Source organism: Chinchilla lanigera, unplaced genomic scaffold (genome assembly GCF_000276665.1).
Source record: "Chinchilla lanigera isolate Chin_1 unplaced genomic scaffold, ChiLan1.0 scaffold00018, whole genome shotgun sequence".
NCBI lineage: Eukaryota > Metazoa > Chordata > Mammalia > Rodentia > Chinchillidae > Chinchilla > Chinchilla lanigera.
Window position 1 is genome coordinate 15,181,827 of NW_004955419.1, and position 24,387 is coordinate 15,206,213.

The 24,387-nt window shown below is 40.8% G+C and overlaps 1 protein-coding gene across 1 annotated transcript in view; it reads left to right on the plus strand.

The window, feature by feature from the left end:
* Positions 1 to 24,387, plus strand: part of Susd1 (sushi domain containing 1) — a 133,652-nt gene that overhangs the window by 28,105 nt on the left and 81,160 nt on the right. Inside the window, exon 6 of the mRNA XM_013513298.1 lies at positions 21,205 to 21,384. Coding sequence (XP_013368752.1) covers positions 21,205 to 21,384 — 180 coding nt within the window. The remainder of the gene's footprint in view (positions 1 to 21,204; positions 21,385 to 24,387) is intronic.

Genomic DNA, 24,387 nt, shown 5'->3' on the forward strand with positions numbered 1-24,387 from the left:
TAGAAAATTGCAAATTAATAAAATTCCATCAGATTAAAAAAAAAAAAAAAAAAAAAGATACACAGATGGCCAATAAGTATTTGAAAAATATTCAGCATCACTAATCCTGAGGGAAATGCAAATCAAAACCACAGTGAGACCGTTGTATCCCTGTTAGAATGGCTATGAACAGAAAAATGAAAAATAACAATACTAGTGAGGATGGGGAAGATGGTAATGTAAATTAGCATGTAACCATGATTGAAAACAGTAAGAAAAGCCCTCAAAAGCTAAAAGTGGGACTACCATCTGCTTCACCTATCCCACGAAGGACTAAGTGGGCAGAGGAAACAAAATCAGCATTTCAGAGAGATAGCTGTGCTTACGTGTTTCTTGTGCTCCTGTTTACAATAGGCAAGACCTGGAATCAACCAGGGTGCCCTTCAGCTCATGAACAGGTGAATGGATACAGGAATAGATATAACACAATGGCATAGTATTCGGCCATAAAAAGAAAGAAAGCCTGTCATTTTAAGTAACATGGGTTGATTGGAGGACGTTATGTTACGTGAAATAAGCCAGACACAGGAAGACGAACGCTGTGCTCTCACTTATGTGTGGAGAACAAAGAAGTCAGTTTCATAGAAGTGGAAAACAGAATAGCGATCACCAGGGGATTGGGCCCATAAGAGGGAGAACGGACACAAAAGGTCAGAACGCAGGTGCCAGAGTCCAGTCAGATGGAGGAATAAATTCTAGTGTCTGTAGCACAGTTGGGTGGCTGTAGTTGAGGACAATATATTTCATAAAGAACTAGAAGGGAGGAATTTGTGGGTTCTAACACAAGGAAAGCTAAATGTTTATGGAGATGCTAATTACCCTGATTTGATCACTACACACTGTATACGTGTATCAAATATTACACTCTACCTACCTGAGTATGTACAGTTGTTGTCATGTTAAGTAAAATATATCACAATGCAGATCAAAGAAGCTGTAAGGATTTGTATAGGGAATTCCATGTAAAACAGTTTATTACTTTGAAAACTAGTAGCCATCTGGGTTGAGATTGCACCAAGTTAATTTATTTGTTTTTTGTCTTTTTGAGACAGGGCCTCACTATGCAGTTCAGGCTGGCCTTGAGCTCACTTTGTAGCCCAGGCTGGTGTCAAACTCGCAACGATCCTCCTGCCTCAGCCTCCTGAGTGCTGGGATTACAGGAGTGCGCCACCATGCCTGGCTTGCACAAAGTTAATTTAGAGGAGCGTGCTTGTTACCTTCCCCGAAGAAGTGTTTTGTGAAAGGCCTACTCTTTTCCTTCTCTGATTACTGCTCCCTCTGCCTCTGACACCTCCTCCTCCTCCCCCGTGTCACCACTGCCTCGGCTTCTCCCTGCCTTCCCCACCCCGCTTGGAGCACGCACACCACTCCTTATTTACCCATCAGCCTCTCTGGGCTCCAGCATTTGGGCCACGTGCCAGCCCACAGTATTTTTAGCTCAGTATCATGAAGCTGCAGGAAGCGGGGAGTCCACTGAAAACACAACAAATAGTGCGGTCGACTGTTACTGAGGAGCAGGGTGCTTGGGAAGGGGCAGCTGTGTTACAGACAGCAGCTTGTGGGTTCCATGTTGGGCTTTCCCCATCTGAGGAAGTGCAGTTGGTGTGTCCTGCTGCTTCCCTTTCCTGGTCACCATGTCCTAGACACTCCGCTGCCTTGGCGTGGGCGTCTGCCACCGGGTCCGCCCTCCCCAGCCTCAGACGTGGAAGCTGGAGGTGAGGCCTGAAAGCTTCCAGTGGCAGGGTCCCCTGGGGCTCCTCCTGGCATTTAGGTAGGAATGTATTAAATGCCAGTCACATTTCCAATAACTCCGGGAAAGATAGAATCTCTAAGTTACATTTCCTATTTTTCTGTTGTTTTATTTACGTTTTTTAATTTTCAGAAAAGAAGCAAGTCGAAAGTGGCAGTGTGAAGAACTTAAAATTTTGGATAAGGGGAGGGAATCACTTTAACTGTGTTATCATTAACGACGAATCCAGTTCACACTAGTCTTGATCTCACTATGTAGCTTGACCTTGCAGCGATCCTCCGGCCTCAGCCTCCCAAGTGCTGAGGTTACAGGCGTGTGCCACCATGCCTGGCTCCACAGCCCTTTTTGTTTTATTTTGAAATAAGGTCTTGCAGTGGTGTTGGTCTTGCTTCAGCCCTCCCAAGTAGCTGGTATTACAGGCATGTGCCCCACTGTGCCCTGCTTAAAAATTAAAACATAATTGTGATAAAATATACCTAATCTAAACTTTACCATCTTAACCACTTATAATTAGACAATTCAGCGGCATGAAGTACATTCACAGTATCATGCAACTGTGACCATTTCCTATTTCCAGAAGGTTTTCATCCTCCTCATCATTCTGAATACTTCATGTATGTGGATATGCTATAGATGTGGGTAAATACTTCATATATGAGTATTTGCCTGTTATAAAAACTGCTCTCACATGTTTTTGAGATTCACCCGTGTTGTAGCGTGGATCACCTTTATTCCTTTTTGAAGCTGAATCGATATATACATTTTACCTATACATCATTCGATAGAGCCTTCTTGGATTGTGCCTAGTAACTGTCTTCTTATCTTTCAAGTTTCAGCTTAAATATGGTGGCTGACATTATTTCCTGCCCTAGTACCCAGTATGTTTGTGATTGTTTATGATTGCTCTCATGCTTTGTGTTCGCTTCTCCTACTGGACTGTAAATCTGGGAGTTTAGCAACCAGACGGGCTTCTCCTGCGGGATCTCTCCAGCTCCTGGCCCGGTGTCTGGCATGCCTGTGCCTGCAGGTCCTCGATCTCCCTCCAAAGGTGCCACAGACAGTGGCAGCCCTTACGGGTTGGCCCCTGCGCCCGTTGCATCTCAGTCCACGGCCAAACCTCATAGAGACCCTGGCCTGTTCGGTGTCGCCCTTTCTGATTCCGTATCTCTGTGCTCTGTTTCCTGGGCCTCGTGCTTGCTTCTCCCTTGGCATGTCATCTCTTCGCTTTGGTAGCGAGAACAGAGAGAGGCCTTCCCACTGACACCTGGCTTCTGCTGGGCTGTGCACATGGCCTTCACAGCCCTAGTGCTGTGAGCTTGTGTGAGGCACAAGCACGGGCCTGGTTTCTGAAGTCTACCAATAGCAGAGGTGCTAGAGGTTCTCTAGAGGTGGCCCGCACTCCAAGATATATGAGGTTAATAGGTTGCTTTTATTTTCCATTTTACAGAGGAGTTACATGAAGACACTATCTTTTATACCGAGGCAAGGCCCCAAAGCACGTTTCTAGAAGGCAGATTCCCTGTAAAAGCAGCCTCCTTGAGCCCTGAGGTAGAAGCTGGGATGGGAGAGTTGGAAGGAGAGAGGCCCTAGGGTGAACACCCCTTTGTGTGCGGTGTGGTCTAGGACCTGCCCCAAAAGGTTGCTGAATCTACTTTTCATCTTTTTAGTAGAGCCACGTCTCATCTTCATAAAATTCAGAAGGATTTGTGCCATGGGCTGATCAGAGCCCCAGATAGCTATAGAGGGTATGGCGGGGAGTAAAGACCGACAAAAGACAATATTCAAGGTACAAGGGGGCCGGGAGGAACCTGCCTCTATTGGACAGGCACAGCATCTCTGCATTTGACCCGCTTTTATTGGTAAGTGAGGAGCATGGGGAAGGGTAGTACACTTTTCAGGGAACAGCAACTGTAGTAAATGATGAATAATTTAATGGGGAATAAGTCCTCCATATCAATATGCCTGCATTCTTTAGATTGTCCTCAGCAGCTGTTATCTTGGCTTAGGAATGCTGCAGTTACCAGTGGTCTTCCGCATACTTCTCTGCTCCTAAAGCAAGGTCATACTGGCCTCGAGACCACAAGACTGCAGTCATGTAGCTGGGTCCCCTGCATAGTAAAATATTATTTCATATCTCCTCGTCCCCAACAGGTTGGAAAAAGTTCTTATGTAAATTGGAACACAGATTAGCAAATTTAAGTAGTTAAGTTTTACTGCATGACTGCTTTTCTTTCCTTGAGATGAGGTCTTATTATGTTGCTTGGACTGGGCTTGAGCTCCCGGGCTCAAGTGATCCTCCTGCCTCAGCCTCCTGAGTAGCTGGACCCAGTGGCTATCACTGCTCCAGAATATGGAAACAATTTTGAGACCACATCTGGACTTAGCACAGGAGTGTGCTGTGGCTCTCAGTATGTCCACCATGGGAGGATGTGTTTATTATCTGTGTTCCCGTGATGGGGTGTTTTGTTCATTCAGAATACATTTTCTGACACCTCACTACGTACTGGTATTTTAAAACATTTTAATAAACTATACTGACTTGCTTTTAAGACCATCTTTAAAACTATGTTCACTTATTTGCAGTATAGTTTACAAAACTACATTGACTGCATGCAACACATCTCTTGGGTTACCATTTTGCTAAGTGGATACTGTTGAAATATATCTGTAAATGGCTGGATTCACCAGAGTGTGCAGCATGAGCGATAACTTTGGTTACAAGACTGCCAGAGTGGTGAAACACGAGTTTTAGAGTCAGAAAGACCGGGGTGTTGGCTGAGCCATTCACTGACTGTGTAACCACTTCTAAAACTTTCCAAACTCATTTTCTTCCGTAGAGGAGATAGAATAGTTCTCATCCCAGGGAATTGTGGTGAAGATTTAATGAGAGAATAATGCAAAGCATCGGGGCTGGGCCTAGTGCAGAGTAGCTGCCGGATGACTCTTGCTGTCCTTCAGAGGCATGTTCTGCGGTAGGGAGTGGGCAGGCCTATTTTTAACACAAATTTAAGATCTTCCTGAAACTTCTTATCATAATGTGGGAAGGTCTAAAATTCTTCAACTTTGACATTTACTTCATTTATTTGTTTTCAGCTCCAGTATTTTATTTCCACCTAGAAAATTAAAATGAAGAGTTCTAATATTATCTTTAAAAAAAAAAAAGCAGTGAGGTGCAGTTCAGAGTGTCAAAAACTATGGTCACCTCTGCAAGTGGAAGACACAAGAAAATAACCCCTTTTTTCATTCCTACCACTCATCCTTCTGTTCACCTTGTCACCCACTCTTCGGTTTCTGAGGTGTTCAGATTCTAGCTATTTCCACAGCAGACACTTCTGATTGACAATAAGTGTTATTATGTGAAATGGAAAAAATGGCCTTTTCCTCCAAATGAGCTCTATGAATGCAATCAGAAGAAAAGATACTGCTAGTCAAGGCTAAAGTTTGTAGAAGACTGCAGAATTCACAATACATCAAAAAAGTAATTTTTAAATCTTTTTACTGCCTTAAGGGCCAGGAGACTTGATATTAATGAGCTTGTTCGCTTAGGGAAGAGCAGTTAATCATCAACCAGAGTCAGCGTACCTCATGGTGTACCATACCCCTTACAATTTTCTTTGCTGGTTGTAATACGATTTTCTAAATTCAACTTCTCAGATAGCCAGATGTTATATTCCAACCCCTGGCATCAGTGTACATGTACATGTGTGTGTATCTGTATGTGTGTGTCTGTGTGTGTATACAGTAATACCTCAGTTCACAAATGTTTGCAAACAAAAGTGTCTGGCAAAATTTTGTTTCTGTTCGTAAACACTGCATCCAGTGACAAACATGACCACAGCCCTCCTCCCAAAACAAACACCTATGCAGCCATCTTTCCCAAAATCGTAAAACAAATTAAGCTTGCAAACTGAGGAACCACTGCGAGAGTGTGTGTATGGGTATGTATATATATTTCTTTTCAGTGCCCAAATGAGCCTGGAATCAGGGTCTAACTATAGTAGTCAGATTCAGAACCTGCTGTAAAATACATGAAACTTTGTTATGGATTACATTTTTTTAGCCAGCCCCTTAGGCTGTATTACTTGCATGTAAACATCGCAAAGATTAATGTTTGTAATAATGTTTGTTAGTTCACATGACTGCAGGGGGTATTTTGAAAAGATAGGCTATAGGCACAGACTACAAACAGCCTACCATACAGTAGGGGGAAGAATGTGTTCACAAATGAAGAAAGTAGAGTATAGTATAGGTATTGTGTTGAATTATCTGATTTAGAAGATGACTATAGCCGGGGATATAGCTCAGTGGCATAAGCGCCTGCCTGGCAAGCGCAAGGTCCTGAGTTCGATTTCTGGTACCAAAAAAAAAAAAAAAGGAAGATGACTATAGTATATATTCTGGGATTAATCTGCTTGGACCCTTTGAATCCTGCGTTCCTCTAGTTTCCAGATGATGCATAAACCTGAGATTTGATTCAAAGGCATGATAGAGACTTTCATTTTTGTTAGGTAGAAAATGAAAAGGCACTTCAGTGTGATTGTCTTTGGTTTCAACACTTGTTTCTGCTCTTTTGTGCAGCTCTACATCTAGTTTTTGCTTATTCTTCTGGGAAGGTTGCTTTTTGGAGTGGGTCAGTATCAGTATGGAAATAGTTCTGTTATTCATTTCCCCAGCAGTTGGTACAGTGTCCGGCACAATTTATAGGCAATGTTGGTCTCTGTTTTTCCTTTCTCAGTCTGTGTTTTATTGATCTCTAAACAGTCTTAGCTGAAGCTTTATATTACTGTTATTTCTGTCATCAATCCACGTTGTTGTGCTGATGTTTTTAATGAGCAGTGGCAAGGTGGGTAATATTTGTGATACAGTCAGTTGTTGATGATAGGGCATAAGTTGACAGTACCTTTCATCAAACAGATCTCCTCCTGGTATAGTTTCTTGGGTAGAGTATTACAGCTAGCAGAGTACATAAACGTTTTTTGCCTTCAAGATGTGAAATAAGGTTACAGTGTAAATATGGGCTTAAAACCTTCACAACACATTTTTCTAATTTGAAGTTGATTGTGTGAGTAAAATCGCAGACAGTTGGAGAGTAGGGAAAATATTCCCAGCCATGCTCAGAGTTGGTTGACTCTATCCCGGAGACAGATTCTAACAGTGTTACTTAATAATGTAATTAGCCAGAGACACATGCTTTAATGAATGCTCCTATGCATATACCATGCACATTTCTGCTGTTTATTTTTTCTTTCCTTTGCATATAAACTGTTTCTAAATGTTTCCTTGGGATAGTAAAAGTTTTGGGGGCTTTCATGTAGAATTATATTTTTATTACCTCCTGTGAGATCTATTGGATTAATTGTTGTTTCTTGACAGAAACTACCTATTTTCTTGGGTACCATTTGGTCTGAGTAAAAGTGGTGGTGGTTACCATCTGTTTTAAACATGGTGGGGGCCAGGTGTGGTAGCGCACACCTATAATCCTAGCATTCAGGAGGCTGAGGCAGGAGGATCACCTCAAGTTCAAGACCAGCCTGGCCTACATAGTGAGTTCAAGACCAGCCTGAAATACAAAGTGAGACCCTATCTCAAAAAACAAAAGCTAAAACAACAAACTAAACATGGTGGGAATCTCTGTGACAGGGCCATGTTCCAGGCAAGACATCAGTACTAAGAAGGTTTCTGGGGATCACATCTATGGAAAAGTTTTCTTGCTCCAGGAACATTCTGAATTGAGATTGGGAGGAGGAGGTGTTGAACCCCTATAGAGTGATTAGAATGCTTCTGCATGCAACTGCTTCTCCTCTGGCATTAGCTAACCTATGAGGTCATTTCTGCCCTGGGCTTAGAGTGAACCCCTTCACTGGGAGGCTGCACAGATCTTATAGATGTAGATTTTGGGGCCCCGTAAACCACAGTTTGAATTGGCTCTATCTATTAGTCGTTGTGTGACTTTTGGGTGGGTCTTTAAGCCCTCACACCTTCATTTTTATATCTGTAAACTATTTGGGTCAAAAACATCTATTTTGCATGATTTTCGGTGGAAAATAAATAAGGTAGTATATATCTAGTATGCTACTTTGTATGTAGCAAGATTTCAATGACTGTTACTGTTACTAAAGTTATTGAAAGCCAGGCATGGCGGCGCATGCCTGTAATCCTCACACTCGGGAGGCTGAGGCAGAGGGATTGTTGTGAGTTCGAGACCAGCTTGGGCTACAAAGTGAGGTCAGTTCCAGCCTGAACTGCATAGTGAGACCTGTCTCATAAAAGACCAAAAAATAATAATAAAGTTATTGAGGTCTGCTCAAGTTTCCTAGAATCCCCTGGTATAGGCTGATACCAGTTTTTGTGGGGCTTCTTTCTCAGCTCTCATCTACTTGATGTTTGATAGATGTGAGTTACCTCTACTGTATAATAAATATAGAAGTAATGTCTGTCTTATTTCTTTTGTTTTGTTATTTATGCTTATAATCAGTGGTATGTTTCCTTTCTACAAGGGCTGTTGTATGAAAGTAGTATGCATTCCATCTTGATACAAGCAGCAAGCTACCAGGGAACAGCCATGCACTGAGTATTTGCTGTATGAAACACAATTTTGAGTAGGCTGTGTGGGGGTATAAGAATTACAAGACAAAGATTCTTTTAGGAACTGTCCATATATTTTGAAAGATATAATATCTCATGGAAACAATAAGTCCTCAAGGTAGGAAATAAAGAGTCAAATGAGTGATTAGATAGTACTTGTAAAGCATAAGTAATACTCTATGTTGTACTTACTATATCTGTAAGTGTGAATAATACTCATTGTTGATTCACCTTTTCTCTGACCTTCACATCTAATCCATCAGTTCTGCTTAACACACCTCAATTTTCTTTCTTTGTTTTTTGTTTTGTTTTGTTTTTTGTTTTCGAGAATTGAACCCATGACCTCAGGCTTGCCAGGTAAGCGCTTATGCCACTGAGCTATATCCCCGGCTAGAACACACCTCGGGTTCTTCCTCTTTCTGTTTCCACCACCATCCTGCAGATCCCTCTGAGATCTCACCATCTCGCTGTTAGGTGACTGCTAGGCCCTTGACTGGTCTCTCTTCTTTTACTCCTGTTCTTTCCACTCTCTACCCATTTAGTCAAAGTGGTGTTTTAAGAACCTAAATCAGATTATTTCATTCCTTTGCTTAAAACTCTCCTAGGGCAATCAGTTACTGTAAAAAAAATAAGTTCTGTGCCTTTTCCCAAGCATACATACCCTGTGTGATTTAGCTCAGGTTTTTCATCTCCTTCATCTCTTCCCCTCCCTTTTGCAGACTGTACCCCAGGCACTTTTCCCCTTTTAGAACTCGCCCAGAGCTCTCTCCCTCAGGGTCTTTGCATTGGCTGGTTCATTTCATTGAAATGTTCTGTGTTCCCTAAACATGGCTCATTTTCATTCATAGGGTCCAGATTTGGATAATACTTCTTCAGACAGATCAAACCATTCCTGACCACTGTCTTTGAAAAGTCCTATCCTGCCACATTATCTTACCTGAAATTATTTGGTTGGTTTACTTTTTTGCCTGTTGGATTCTCTAAGTTCCAAGATTGAGGGTAGCAATCTTGTCCATTTTGATCACTGTTGAAGTAACTAACATGTACTAGATACTCAATAAATATGTGGACACGTGAACACATTAGAATGGGCCACAAAGGTTCAGAGTGCCTTTATTAGTCATGACTCAGTCACGGACCAGGGTGGGCACTGAGGAGGGTTTTAGCTGAAGGAGGAGTGCATCTGGCAGAGAAAGAGGGTGAGCACAAGAGCAGGGGAGTAAGCTGAGATGAGAGGGGCAGTGACTTCAGGATTTCAGGCATGGAGCAGCTCCTGGGCATCCATAACCACCCATGTGCGTGTGTGTATCATGTAATCATTTGAGTCATCTTCATCTGTAAAATGGGAAACAAAGTGCTTACCATGAGGTTACTGCGAATAGTAACAGTTTATACTTAGGATCCTATTGGAATACATGTGATGATAAATGGTAGTCTAGCAGACCAGTATTTAATTCAGAATCTCAGCTCAGGCTGTGCATCAAAATCAAATTTGGAAGTTTAGAGAAAGGTGGATGTCAAGACCTCAACTCAGTACAAGACTACTGCATCAGAAAAGTTACCTCTGGGAGGAGCAGGTGTGATGTGTTTAATGCTGAGAAGTGAGACCAACTGACCTCCTTTCTGAGCACAAAGGAGGAAAGCAACACACAGAGACGATGGCGTGTGGGAGGTTCTAGGGAGAAGTCAGTACAGGAGATTGAGATGTTTACCTGAGCATGTATTAATGGATATTGGAGGGCAGATGGACCTTGCATTACTTTAATTACTCGTGCCCATATCTGGGTGAATAAAAGCAGGGTGAGCCAGATACTCAGCGCTCCACTGCCCAGAAGATGCAAGACCCCCCTGGCCACCCATATGCTAAACTGACTCTGTCGCTTTGTCTTTCATTCTGACTTGCCCCAGGGTCAGGGTGACAAATTAGCAAGACTAGGTCCCTAGCAGTGGTGTCCTGGGGTGGGGAAAGCTTGGAGGAATGGGATGGTTGCCCGCAGGTGGCATCTGGGCAGGAACCTGGGGACCGGTGGTATAGGCTGCTTCGCTACAGTGTGGAACTTCAGCACGTATGTCTTTCACACGCTTCCTGGGTGAGTGAGATATATAGCTGCTATTTAGAACCCCGTGCTTGACCCAAGCTGTGCTGGAACTCTCTCAATGTCTGTTGTCATGGGACTGTCCATCTTGAAGTGCTCGGTAATGGGAACTGAAGGAGTTACAGATCCAGGCCCCTTAGTACTAGGACATCTCCCTCAGCCTCAGAATTTTAGTCCCTGGAGACCAGGCCGGTGATTACTCATCAGTCAGGTGACCATTGCTATTAATTGAAAAACAAATGATTACAGTCCCAAGTAAAGTCTTTGTGTCTTCCATTGTTCCTGACCATGTTGGAGATGGAAGCCAGTCCAGTTGTCTTCTGTACTCTTATTCTTTTAGTATCTACATTTTGTACCAACACATGGTACCACCTACCAGCTCCCTGACCTCTCCACTGAGCAGTGTCAAGGGTACCTAGGCCAGTATTTTCAAGCTCTTCACTGATGTTCCCTCTGCTTCCTGCTAGAACTGAAGCCTGGCTTAAACTAGATGTTTCGGATGTCAGCAGTGACTAGGCAGGCTTCTAAAACATTAACCACCTGTTTGGTTGGTTACTCATATACCCACAAATATATTCTTGGCGTAGAATGTTTTGGGCCAGTGAATATGTTTAAAGGTTTGATACTGGGAACGTATAATGAAGGCCAAAGCGTCTTGTGTCTGGTAAACATGTCTGAAAAGAGGAAAAAGCCCTGTGAACAAACATGAGACACAGAGATAGAATTGAAGATTTAGGAATTGATCACCTTATTTTAGTCCCATAACTGCTCATGACTTTATTCTGTATTGATTGAAAGCCCCCTCTCCCTTTTTCTTTAATATCAGAGTCAAAAGACTGATCAGGTGGGTTGGGCTGTTGTATTAAGGATCTTATCGTAACTTCAATAACAGTAGGTGAGAACCGATCTGGGAATCTTCCCTTAAAGAAATAATTCTGGGGTCCTGCAACAGACCAAGTTGAGGTAGAGGGGAGCAATTACATTACATCCACTACTTCTGTACCACAGACTTGAGAGAATCACCTGTTTCTAAGGCCAAGAATGGTTGATAGGGACATAGGAATAGATTATACCCCTTCCTCTATTTTGAATACTTTATGTCAATAAATTAACTTTTTTTCTTAAAAAACATGGGTGTTAAGCTATGTGTGGTGGCACACACCTGTAATCCCAGCACTCCGGAGGCTGAAGCAGGAGGATCACTGCAAGTTTGAGGCCAGCCTGGGCTGCAAAGTGAGTTAAAGCCCAGCCTGAACTGCGTAGTGAGACCCTGTCTCAAAAAGATAAAAAACAAAGGCAACAACAACGAAAAGCATGGGTGTTAGGAGTGCTTTGGGGTTTTTTCTTTGTTTGTTTTGCATTTTGGCGTTCTGTAGACTGGGGAGAAAACTAAAGATCCAAATGAGGGTTATATGATTCCTCCTTTTATTTTCAGGTATAACTAGGACTAATGATTATATTTTGAATTACGCAGCCATCTCATTTTATATTTATTATTCTTCCTTGAATAAATTGGATCCATGAGCTCCTAGTTATATAAATTCAGCATACTTTACTTCCCTATTCTTTATTGCTCAGGTTTTATTGAAATAATGTGGAATTTTATTTCCAGGTTACTATTTCTTTTACATTGTTTAGCCTTTAGTTCTAGAATCTTTTATTATTAGTTAAACAAGCTCCTATACTTGGTAATAGTTATATTAAGCTGTGCAAACCCATTTAAGTGATTATGAGACTAATCTGTCAATTTCATTGTTTATTAGTTTTTCTTCTTGGAAAATACTTATGTAAAGCTTTGGTGATAGTTATGTGAAGTTTTTCAAACCCATTTAAATGATTATGAGAATTACCTGTCAGTTTCACTGTTCATTAGTTTTTCTTCTAAGACCAGTCTGTGCTTTCTTAGGATATTTATTTTACACATTTTTATTGTTATTGTTGTACTGTGGTTATTTGTGAATTTTTTTCTTGGAAAAGATAAACATACAGAATTTTTTAAAATTCTAGGATGTTTGAAAAGTTTTTTGTGTTCTTATATGTAGTTTGACTGTTCTAAAATGGTAATCGTTCTTCAGATAGTCCTCTATAAATAATCCATTGTCTGCAATCAGAATTGTTAAAGAAATTTCATATCAATTTTCTAATTCTTGGTTTGTTTCCTTCTTGCAACTAACTTTTTCCTTTGAAAGATATACATAAATTGAATGTTTAGAAAATAAACTCTTCCTCCATTATTTTGCTTTGAAATTTTCAGGGATTCTATAAATATTTCTGCCTTTTCTCTTCCTCCCTCCTTCCTTCCCTCTCTCCCATCTTCCTTCCTTCCCTCCCTCCTTTCCCTTCTTCCACTGTGCTGGGGATTGAACCTAGGGCCTTGTGTGTGCTGGGTGAGCTCTACTCCTGAGTTGCATCTCCAGGATACTCCCTCTCCCTTCAATTTTATCTTGAGAGGGGAAGAAAAATGGCAGAGTGCTGAGTGTCAGCTACTCAGCTTCTTCAAGACAAAGTGCCAAGATTCTGGAAAAAAAACAACAGCTGGGAGAGAAAGGGAGTGCAGGGGGCTCAGAACCACAGAGAACTGACAGGGGAGAAGAAGAAAATAGGATTCACTGCTAGAGAAAAATAGCTCACTGCTGCAGACCCGAGACTTCGTGGTGTGGCTGGAGCAGCTGTGTAGCTGACCTGGCAGAGACAATGAAAGCAGCTTTGCTCCACACTGGGATACTGAGGCCTGACCTGGACAGGAAGAGGCTTGTGCAGTGAGAGGCAGCGGTGAGAACACAAAACACTGTTTCCCAAGTGGTCCCCCAAGAGTCAATGGTTAGTGAGTGGAACCAGGCACACAGCCATGTGGAGGAGCGGCAGTGGGCAAGTGGGATTGCTGTTTTATTTCAAAGGGCTTGGGGCTCGAGCTCCAGCAGCTCAACAACCCCAGGATTGTATCACTGCCAGCATCCTGGAATGGGATGAGGAAAGGGCTGTCCGGTCACAGTAGACAGCGGGCAGTTGGACAGCACACCGGTGTCGGGGGAGAATGCTGCTAAGAAGTAGGAGCTGGAACTGCCCAGACTCCCTTCCAGCGGCCACCAAAGGCCAGTCTTAGCCCTAGCTACAAAGGGCTGGAAGCAGCCCCTGCTCTGCAACTGGTGGCACAAGCAGTCAAAGGGCCTGTTGTTGGTGGACAAGTACACTTCCCCGGCCGTGCGAACACTGCATGAGAGGAGCCAGGGGTCTGGCCAAGATCAGCCCCGCACCCAGCAGTAATCCTACTGCAGATTTGGTGGGTTACTCAGTACAGATTCTGACTCTGACAAGGGAACTAACACAGAACTGGGGATACCAGAGGGATTTTTTTGATTTCCCAGGTTTTTTAAGGGGGGATTGTTTTGGTTTTGATTTTTATTGTTTGTTTTGTTTTATCTTGTCTCTTCCTTTCCTCAATGTTCTTTCTTGATTTTATGATATTTTCATGTGATTGAACAGTGTCCCTAGTTTTTTCTGGTTCACCTGGATATTCATTGATTTCTCCTTCATTCTTTCTCTCCTGTCCTCTTCTCCAGCTTCTTCAGCCTTACTTCTACTGTATTTCTCTTCAGTTATCACTCTGTTTTGTCCCCTATCTTTCTTAAATTCCCCTTCCCCACAGGATAAAACAACCCATTTCCAAGGGAAAACTCACTGCGTACAAGTTCCTGGTTTATGTTGGATGTTGTTATAGAACTATATGGTTAGAGATAGCAAGTTAACAGTTACCACAGATTGTCAGTTTTTGGGTTGTGCTTGATGATATTGTTATTGCTAATTGTACTGCATTAGCCAGAATGCCGTACTTATTGTAATCAGTTGTTCACCCTTGTATGACAACACTGTGATAATCTGGGGGTCATAGCCATCTCTACAGTCCAGTACCCAAGGACTGGATGCTGAGACAAGTAGATAGCGACTCCTCATCCTAATAAAATGGGAAGAGAGGAACATGGGAGAGACACAAAGACCAACAGTCAGCTATACCTAGAAGACATTTCTAAAGAATAGATATTTCCTAGCGAAGCCTCGATACCAGTGATAAAGCCACCTAACAAGAAAAATACAAGCAACAACACAGAAAACAAATTAAAATAAAAAGTACAAAATGACAAGACACCAGAGCAAAATCAACCTCAGACTTCCAGCCCACCTAGGACAAATCCAGAGGACAATGAGATAAAGGAAATCAGAAGCCAATGATCTGTATTTTCTGGAATGACAACAGTAGAAATAAAAAATATACATGAGGCTATAGAGGAAATCAGAAATAATTTCTCAGGTAAAAAAAGATGATGACCATAATGAAGGATTTGCTCAGCAAGTCCAGAGTAGGTATAGATTAAGAAAAAATAGAAGAGAGTAGAAAAATGATGGAAACCATGAATGCCAAACATAGGAAGGAAATGGAATCCCTGAAACAGATTCAAACAGATATCCAGGAAATTTAAAATTCCTTTGAAAGTTTGCAAAACTAAATGAGAGAAAAAAAAAATAAAGATAGAATATCAGACCTAGAAGACAGGATCGTGATTAGCAATATCAAAAAGAAAGATCTCTTAAAAATAGCAAGAGACTGTGAAAAAATAGTGTGGCAACTGCAAGACGATGCAAAGAATAACAGTGTAAGATTGACCAGAGTCAGTGAAAAAAGCAGGAGTCAGCACAAATGACATAAAAAACCTGTTCACAGAAGTAATAGCAGGAAACTTCTCAAGCATGGAAAAAGAATTTGACATACAGATAATTGGGGCATACAGAACTCAAATTAGTCATGATCAAAATAAATCTACTCCAAGGCATATAATAATCAGGATTCTAGAAATTTAGCACAAGAACAGAATATTAAAAGCTGCTAAGTGGGTGTGGTGGCACACATCTGTAATCCCAACACTCGGGAGGCTGAGGCAGGAGGATCGTTGTGAGTTCGAGACCAGACTTGGCTACAAAATGAGCCCAAGGCTAGCCTAATTGCATGGTGAGACCCTGTCTCAAAAAGATAAAAAAAAGCTGTTAAAAGAAACAAATCACCTACAAAGGCAAGCTCATCAGAATCACAGCAGACTTGTGAACACAGACCCTCAAATCAAGGAGAGCTTGGAGGGAATTATTTAAGTAATGAAAGAAAACAACTTCCAACCCAGATTGATGTATCCTACAGAATTATCTTTCAGAATTAATGGAGAAATAAAATACTTCCAGGGCAAAGAACAACTGAAGAAATTCATCACTACCAAACCAGTTCTACAAAGTGTTATGAAAGATATTCTAGAAAGAGATAACAAAGACCTCAATTTCAAAAGTATGAATAGAAAGAAGCCACCAGGCAAGGCAAGCAGTTAATCAGAGGGGAAAGACAGGAAACCATGAGCAGGAAAATAATATGACAAGGAGAGGCCAAAGAATATCAGTTATAATCATCAATATAAATGGTCTCAATTCACCAGTCACCAGTAGATTGGCAGAATGAATCAAGAAACAAGATCCAACAATATGCTGCATTCAAGAAAACACATGTAACTCAAAAAGAAATTCAAAGACTGAAAATCAAAGGATGGAAAACAATACTCCATGCAACAGTAACCCAGAAAAAAGCAGGGGTAGCTATTCTATTTGCAGATAATGTGAACTTCAAGCCAAGACTGATCAAAAGAGATAAAGAAGGTTCATACCTGTTAAGGGAAAACTCCAAGAAGAGATAACAGTCATAACTATATATGCACCAAATACCAGTGTACCCAACTATATAAAACAAATATTAACTGACATGAAAAATCATGCTGGGTGTGGTGGCACACACCTGTAATCCCAGCACTTGAGAGGCTGAGGCAGGAAGATTGTTGCAAGTTCAAGACCAGCCTAGGCTACAAAGTGAGCTCAAGGCCAGCCCAAACTGCATAGCAAGAGCCTGTCTCAAAAAGAAAAAAAAAAAAAATCAAGTAAGTACTAACACAATTATAATGGTGAACCTAATACCTTACTGTCACAAATAGATCAACTAGACAAAAAGAATCAACAAAGAAATATCAAAACTGAACCAAACCTATGAACAAATGCACTTAGTAGGTGCTCTAGAGTGTTCCACCCTACAATATCAGAATACATGTTCTTCTCAGTAGTGCATGGGATATTTTCTAAAATAGACCACATACTAGCTTGTAGAACGTGCTTAAGTAAATGCAAAAGAATTGCTGGGGATATAGCTCAGCGGCATAAGCACTTACCTGGCAAGCCTGAGGTCATGAGTTCAATTCCTGGTACTAAAAATAAATAAAATAAAAGTAAATGCAAAGGAATTGAAATTATTTCATGCATATTATCTGACCATAGTGCAGTGAAATTGGAAATCAATGGCAAAAGAAACTGTAAAAAAATCTGTAAATACATGGAAATTAAAGAAAACTCTACTGAACAACCAGCATGTCATAGATGAAGTTAAAGAGGACATTTAACAGTATCTACAATTAAATGATAATGCAGATACAACATACTGGAACTTAAGGGAAACAGTGAAAGCTATCCTAAGAGGGAAATATATAGTGGTGAATTCTCACATCAAGAAAACAGAATGAGCTCAAATAAACAATCTAATGTTGAACTTCAAACTTCCAGAAAAATAAGAACAAATCAAGCCTAAAACTCACTGAAAGGAAGAAATTATAAAGGTCAGAGCAGAAATTAATGCAGTCAAGATTAACAACAGAAAAAGTAAATGAATTGAAGAGTTGTTTTTTTGAAAGATTAAATAAAATTGACAAACCCTTAGCCAACCTTATTTAAAAAAGTAAAGACTCAAATTCACACAATTAAGGTTGAAAAGGGTGAAATCACAACAGATCCTTCAGAAATCCAGACTATTATCAGTATTTATGTTGAGAACCTTTACTCTAATAAGATGGAAAACACAGAAGAAATAAACAGATTCCTAGATACATATGAATTATCAAAGTTAAAAAATATAAAAATTCTAAATATGAAGGTAACAGTGTGTAATGTAGCATGCATTGTAAATTCCTTTCATTTTGTTTTGAGGTCATGTATTGTTTTTGTTTTTGTGTTGTTTTGATTTTGTCTTCATTGCTTTGTCAGTTTTTAAATTTTTAAAATAAAAAAATTTAAAAATATTCTAAATAATCCAATATCAGTCAATAAAATTGAAAGTATAATTAAAAACTTAGCAGCAAAGAAAAGCCCAGGTCCTGATGGAGCCACTGAATTCTATAAGAAATTTAGAGAAGATCTAATGCCATTACTCATCACATTGTTTCAGAAAATCAAAAGGGAAGCAATACTCCCAAAGTCATTCCTGGAATCTAGTATTATCCTGATATCAAAACCAAAGAAGGACCCAGCCAAAAAAAGAGAACTACAGGCCAGGCTCCCTAATGAACATAGATACAAAAAGCATCAGTAAGATACTGGGAAACAGAGCATAACAAATCCTCAAGAAGATTATACATCATGACCAACTAGGATTCATCCCAGGGATGCAGGGATGGTTCAACAAATGTAAATCAATAAACATAATACACAATATCAACACAGCCAAAGACATTATCATCTTAATAGATACAGAAAAAGCATTTGACAAAGTCCAGCACCCATTCATGATAAGAAAAAACTCTACAGAAAATTGGAACAGGTAGTCTTTATCTCAATCTGATGAAAGCCATCTATGGCAAATCAATAGACAAAACCAAACTAAATGGTCAAAAACTGAAAGCTTTCATTGTAAAATCAGGAACAAGATAAGGATGTCCACTATCACCACTTTATTTAATATAGTTCTAGACGCATTAGCCAGAGCAGTTAGACAAAAAAAAAAAGAAATAAAAGGAGTAGGCTAGGAAAGGAAGAAGTGAAATTATTATTTACAGATGGCATGATACTATATATGGAAGACCCAAGAAACTGTCCATCAAAGGACTTCTAGATTTAATAACCAGATTCAGTCTCCTAACTGGATACACAATCAACACTCAAAAATCAATAGCGTTCTTGTACACAGTAACAAACTTACTGAGAGAGAAAGTAGGGAAACAACCCCTTTCATGATAGCAGCCAAAAAAATTAAATACTTTGGAATCAATTTAACAAGGGAGATGAAAGATCTCTACATTGAAAACTACAGTACTCTGAAATAGGAGATTGAAGAGAATATCAGAAAATGGAAAGTTATCTATTGCTCTTGGGTAGGAAGAACCAACATCGTAAAAATGACCATTTTTACAAAATTGTTACACAAATTTAATTCAATCCCAATCAAAATACCTTTAGCATACCTCATAGAACTAGAGAAAACATTCCTAAAATTCATTTGGAACTGGAAGAGACATAGACTAGCAAACACAATAATGGGCACCAAAGGCAAGACAAAAGGCATCACAATCTCAGATTTGAAATTATACTACAGAGCTACTGTGATAAAAACAGCATGGTTAATGATGCCAGCTACCAGGACAAGAATTAATAAACACATTTGGAAATCTTGAAAGAAAAACAAAAACAGCATGGTACTGACAGAACAACAACAACAACAACAATAAAAACCAGATACAAGGATCAGTGGAACATATTAGAAGCTGCAGAAACAACTCCCAACACAGCCACCTTTGATATTTGACAAAGGTGTCAAACATGTTCACTGAAAGAAGGATAGCCTCTTTAATAAATGGTGTGGTAATAACTGGTTTTTCATATGCTGAAGACTAAAACTAGACCCATGTCTATCACCATGCACTAAAGTTAAGATGGATTAAAATTCTGAATATTAAAACAGAAACACTACATCTGCTCAAAGAGAGAATAGGTAGAACTCTTGAAGACAGGTGTAGGCAAAGACGTCATGAACAAAACCCCAACTGCGTGGGAAACACTACAAAGAATCAACAACTGGGATCTCATCATATTTAAAAAGCTTTTGCACAGCGAAGAATTCACCATCAGAGTGAAAAGACAACCCAGAGAGTGGAAAAAATTTTCTGCCAGTTGTTCTTCAGACCTCTGTTTTTCAGGCTAATATCTAGAACATTAGTCTTCAGACTAATATCTAGTACATTCAAAGAATTGAAAAAACTCTGACCTCCCCCAATTTAAAGACCTGATCCAAAAATGGGCATCTGAAATGAATAGACACTTCTCAGATGAAAAAGTAGAAATGGCAAATAAATATATGAAAAAATGTCCAACATCACTGGTCATTATAGAGATACAAATTAAAGCATTTTAATTTAAAACATTTTAACATTCCATCTTCCTCCAGAAAGAATGGCTATCATCAAGAAATCAACCAGTTACAAATGCTGGTGAGGCTTTGGGGAAAAAAATGTAGACTGGTGCAACCATTGTGGAAATCAGTGTGGAGATTCCTCAAAAAACTAAGGCTGGACATCCTATTTGACACAGCTATTCCATTTCTTGGTGTCTTCCCCAAAGAATTAAAAGCATCATACCAGAGTGATATATGCACACCCATGTTTGTAACAGCACAGTTTGTAGTAGCTAAATCTTGAAATAACTCAAATGTCCATCAACTGATGAATGAATAAAAAGATGTGTTTTTTTTGGGGGGGGTCTTTTTTGAGACAGGGTCTCACTGTGCAATTCAAGCTGGCCTTGAGCTTGCTTTGTAGCCCAGGCTGGTGTCAAACTCGCAATGATCCTCCTGCCTCAGCCCCCGAGTGCTGGGATTACAGGTGTGCAGGCAGCAAAAAAGATGTGGTTTTTTTTTTATACAAGGGAGTACTACTCAGCCAGAAAGAAGGACAAGCTTGAGACATTTATTGATAAATGGGTGCATCTTAAGAACATATTATTAAGTGAAATAAATGGGACACACGTGTAAATATCGCATTGTCTCTCTGGTGTGAGTAACTGAAAATATAAATGAGGACCAGAATGTGTAATAGATATTGTGAAACAGGAAGAAATTTTTCAAATGGAAAGGGGGGCTGGGGGTAGGGCAGAAAGAAGGGAACAGAAAAAAATGATTTAAAAAAGGGTAAAATGGAAACAAAAGCTTTGTAAAGGAGGGAAAGAGGGGTTGAAGGGAGGGTAGGAGAATGGGGGGAAAAAGAGGAACTAAGATACATCATGTACAGGTACAAGTTCCCTATGATGAGTGTGATCATTATGTGTATCTAAACTGTATCGATAAAGTTAAGAGTAAAAAATTACCAATACAAAAACAACAACAACAGCACTTTATCTTGAGACAGGGCCTCATTCAGTTGCCCAGGCTGGCCTCAAACTTTTGGGCCTCCTACCTCAGCCTCCCCGGAGTCTGGGCTTATAGGAGGGGATCATGGGCATGGGCCACTGTGGCTGGCTTTGTAAGTATTTCACTTAGTATTCAGTTGGCACTGATTGCTAATATTGGGCTACCATCTTCTCTGGAGTTACTGATCTGAAGATATGTGATAAAAAAATCAGAATATTTTAGTGTTTCAAAGAACACTAAGATGTACTGTTTCATAGACCAAGGAAATTTTTATAAGTAATTACTCTCATAATTTGTTTGTGTGCATGTTTGGAAATCTTGTGAAATTCGGACGTGTATTTTCTGTACTTCCGAGTATAACCTACATTTGGATTATTTGGAGTTAGTGTTTTCTCTTTCCCAAGATGAGTAGCTTCTAGCATGGTTAAATAGATTTCTAAATTACGAACGGTAGGCTTAGAAGCTGGGACTGACATTGCTTCTCATTGCAGAGATCAGCTGTGGCCATCCTCCGGAAGTGCGGAATGCCATCTTGCTGGGGAATCACAGCTCCAAGCCGGGTGGTGTGGCTCACTACGTCTGCCAAGAGGGGTTTGAGAGCCCTGGAGGAGAGATTGCTTCTGTCTGCACAGAGAAAGGCACCTGGAGGGAAAGCACTTTAACATGCAGAGGTACAGATTCCACCCTGCCGGGCTCCTGCTACCTGCGATCAAAGTCACTGGGAAACGTGGGTCATCAAACAGTTTACTGGCTGCCTCGCTCTGTGCCCTGCACCTGGCTCTGCCCTTCATGTGGTGGGTTGGTTTTAGATATATATGTCAGCTAGATCCTGAAGATTTTGGAGGTGGGTTAGAAAAATAGGTTGGATAGAAGATTTTTGATATCCATCTTTTGGATAAATTCTTGTTTCCTCTGCTTAACCAGCTGAGAAGTTTTTCTCCATGTGCTGTTTTCTCAGAGGGGCATACTCCCAACTTAGCATGGCAGCTTTCCAGAGACAAGCTGATGTTCTGTAAAAGATAGAGTTGTTTCTCATATTTTTAAAAATTAATTGTGGCAACACACAAAACACAAAGAATTACCATCTTAAATATTTGTAAGTGTGTAAATATTGTTGTGTACGTTTATGTTATTGTGCAATCTCCAGAACTTTTTTGATCTTTCAAAAACTAAAATTCTATACTCATTAAACAATAATTTGCCATTGTCCCCTGCCTGTAGCCCCTAGCACTCTGCCATTCTTTCTGTCTCTTATGAATTTGACTAGTTTAGGTCTCTCATGTAAGTACAGTCATGTGGTTATTTGTCTTTTTGAGACTGGCTTATTTCACTTAGCATAATATCTTCAGGGTACATCCATGTTATAGCATAAACCATTATTTCTTTCCTTTTTTTAAGGCTGGCTAATGTCCCATCGTATGCATGTGTCACATTTTGTTTATTCATTCATCTATCAATGGACACTTGGTTGCTTCCACTCTCTGACCACTGTAACTAAAGGTGCTGTGACATGCGTGGGCACATGTATCTCGGAGATCCTGTTTTCAGTTCTTTCAGATACATACCCAGAAGTGGCATTGCTGGTGAGAAGAGTTTTGAGGCTTCAGTTCAATTTCATGTGATAGTTGAGTGTCACCAGGGAAGGCATTGTGAACCTCCGTTTCCTTGTTTATAAGAGGGGGAAAATAAAGCCTGGTTTTTCTTTTCAAAGAGTGTTGAGAGGAGATCGGATGAGATCATCTACAGCAGCATTTTGCAAAGTGTAAAGCAGTGTGTGTGTTAGCTCTTTCCTGAACTATCACGCTCGTGTGTAGATCTCATGAGTCTGAACAGGTGTGCATTTCTACATGCTTCCTTTCACCCCTTTGCCTCCAAGAGGCAAACTGGAAAAAGGCAGTGATTCATACCATCTGTGACAGTTGGTCCAAGAGTATGAGATGCAGTTGTCCTATAGTCTCCAGTGGCTCTGGGACTATGTTTCTGCACATTGACTTGTTGGCCCTGAAAACAGATCCCTCAAGAATGAAATCTCAGTGTAGCTTTGCTCTGAGTCTGTGGATTAATTAGCAGCGGGGTTGTGGTAGATCTTGGGTCTCGCCAACCAGTTTACCAGAGGAAAGCTTAACCAGAGCAAGCAAACCATGTGGATTTGTGGTGCTTCTTTGTCCACAGAGCAGTGAATGGTTTATAATCATTTTGAGGATAGGAATTTGATGAAGTCTGTTCATTCAATAGATATCTATTTGGTGTGCGGTATGTGTGAGGTCCTTTTGAGGTACTACCCTATTGGAATTTATGGTGCAATAGGAGAAACAGATCTTTCCCCAAATAAATACACATAGTAATGTTTTGCAGGGAAATTCAAGGCATTCACGGACTTCTGAAGCCCTGGGTAAAGCATCCTTGGAGAAGATGGGAAACTCAGCTTTGCTGTGGGGGCCCTGTCTATGCCATAAAATTCCTACATTCAGTTTATCTCTGTTATAAGTGCAAAGGGATATAGGCCAGAGACTTCCATCATAGAAAGCAAAGGGTGAAACTCCAGAGATCTAGTTCAGCCTCTTTTAGAGTGGTCTCACTGACTTGCATAGAGAAGCAAGGGCAAACCTGTGACAAACACCAAGGACTCCATGGCCCTAGGCTCACCTCCCGGAGAAGGAGAGGAGAGCCGATGTCCTACTGGACTGGACTGATGGTCATGCCAACCTATCATTGCATCTTTCATAGCACCTCCAAGAGTTATTTGGAGGAAGTGAGGTTTGCTGCCCCGTGAAAGTGTTCCTGCCGGGAAACTACCGTGTGGAGTCGCGTGGTAAGAGAGCTGCGTTTGGCTTCTAGACCCTCAGCAGTTTGCTCCATTGCTCAGGCTGCTTGGTCTGCACCATTCAGAATTGAGTGTGGGCACCAGAATTAGTCACTACATGAAAAACCAGTGGATCTGCATGGGGCATAGTAAGCTATTAATTATCCGATCCTTGTAGAGCACTTTGAAGAACAAACATGTTATGCAACTGCTAATTATAATTACCGTCCTCAGCCTGCCACCTTTCACAGAGTCTGTGGCTCCAGCTGCAGCCTTTCCACGGGCTTACGCAAGCTTTGATTTAAGGAAAGAAAAGCCATTCTCCCTGTGAGCTGCGATCTTTCTGGGAGGAGGCCTCCGTGCCCTCCGTCAGGATTGGCAGCTAAATTCAATTTCCACAGATGCAGGCAGCGATTTCCATGCTGATTAATTCATGATGCAGTGCAGATACGCTCTGGGTGGGTAGGTCAGAGAGGCTTCTGGAAGTGCAGTGGGAGAAGCTGATCTCCGTGGCTCTTGCTCAGCTGCCCTCCTTGTCCTTCCTCTCCTTGTTAGACCCCCAGGTCTTCAGCCCCGCTCCACCTCCTCCATGTTTTATTTATGTTCTTCAGAGTACACTTTTGACTCCCCCCACCATCTCCCTGCCTTCTCTGGTTTCACTCCACGTACTTACTTGAGTGTTTAGTTCTAAACTGGGTATGATAATTTTTCTGCACTGAACGAGGATTGCTTTTAACTACAGTACTGAAAAAATATTTTTTGGACCCCTGTTCCTTTGGATTAGTAGCGTGGATCTGTAATATGTTTTTAATGGAGTGTGAACTCCAACGAGGTGCTGGGACTTTTTTTCTCTGAGGCTAGTTCGGACTGG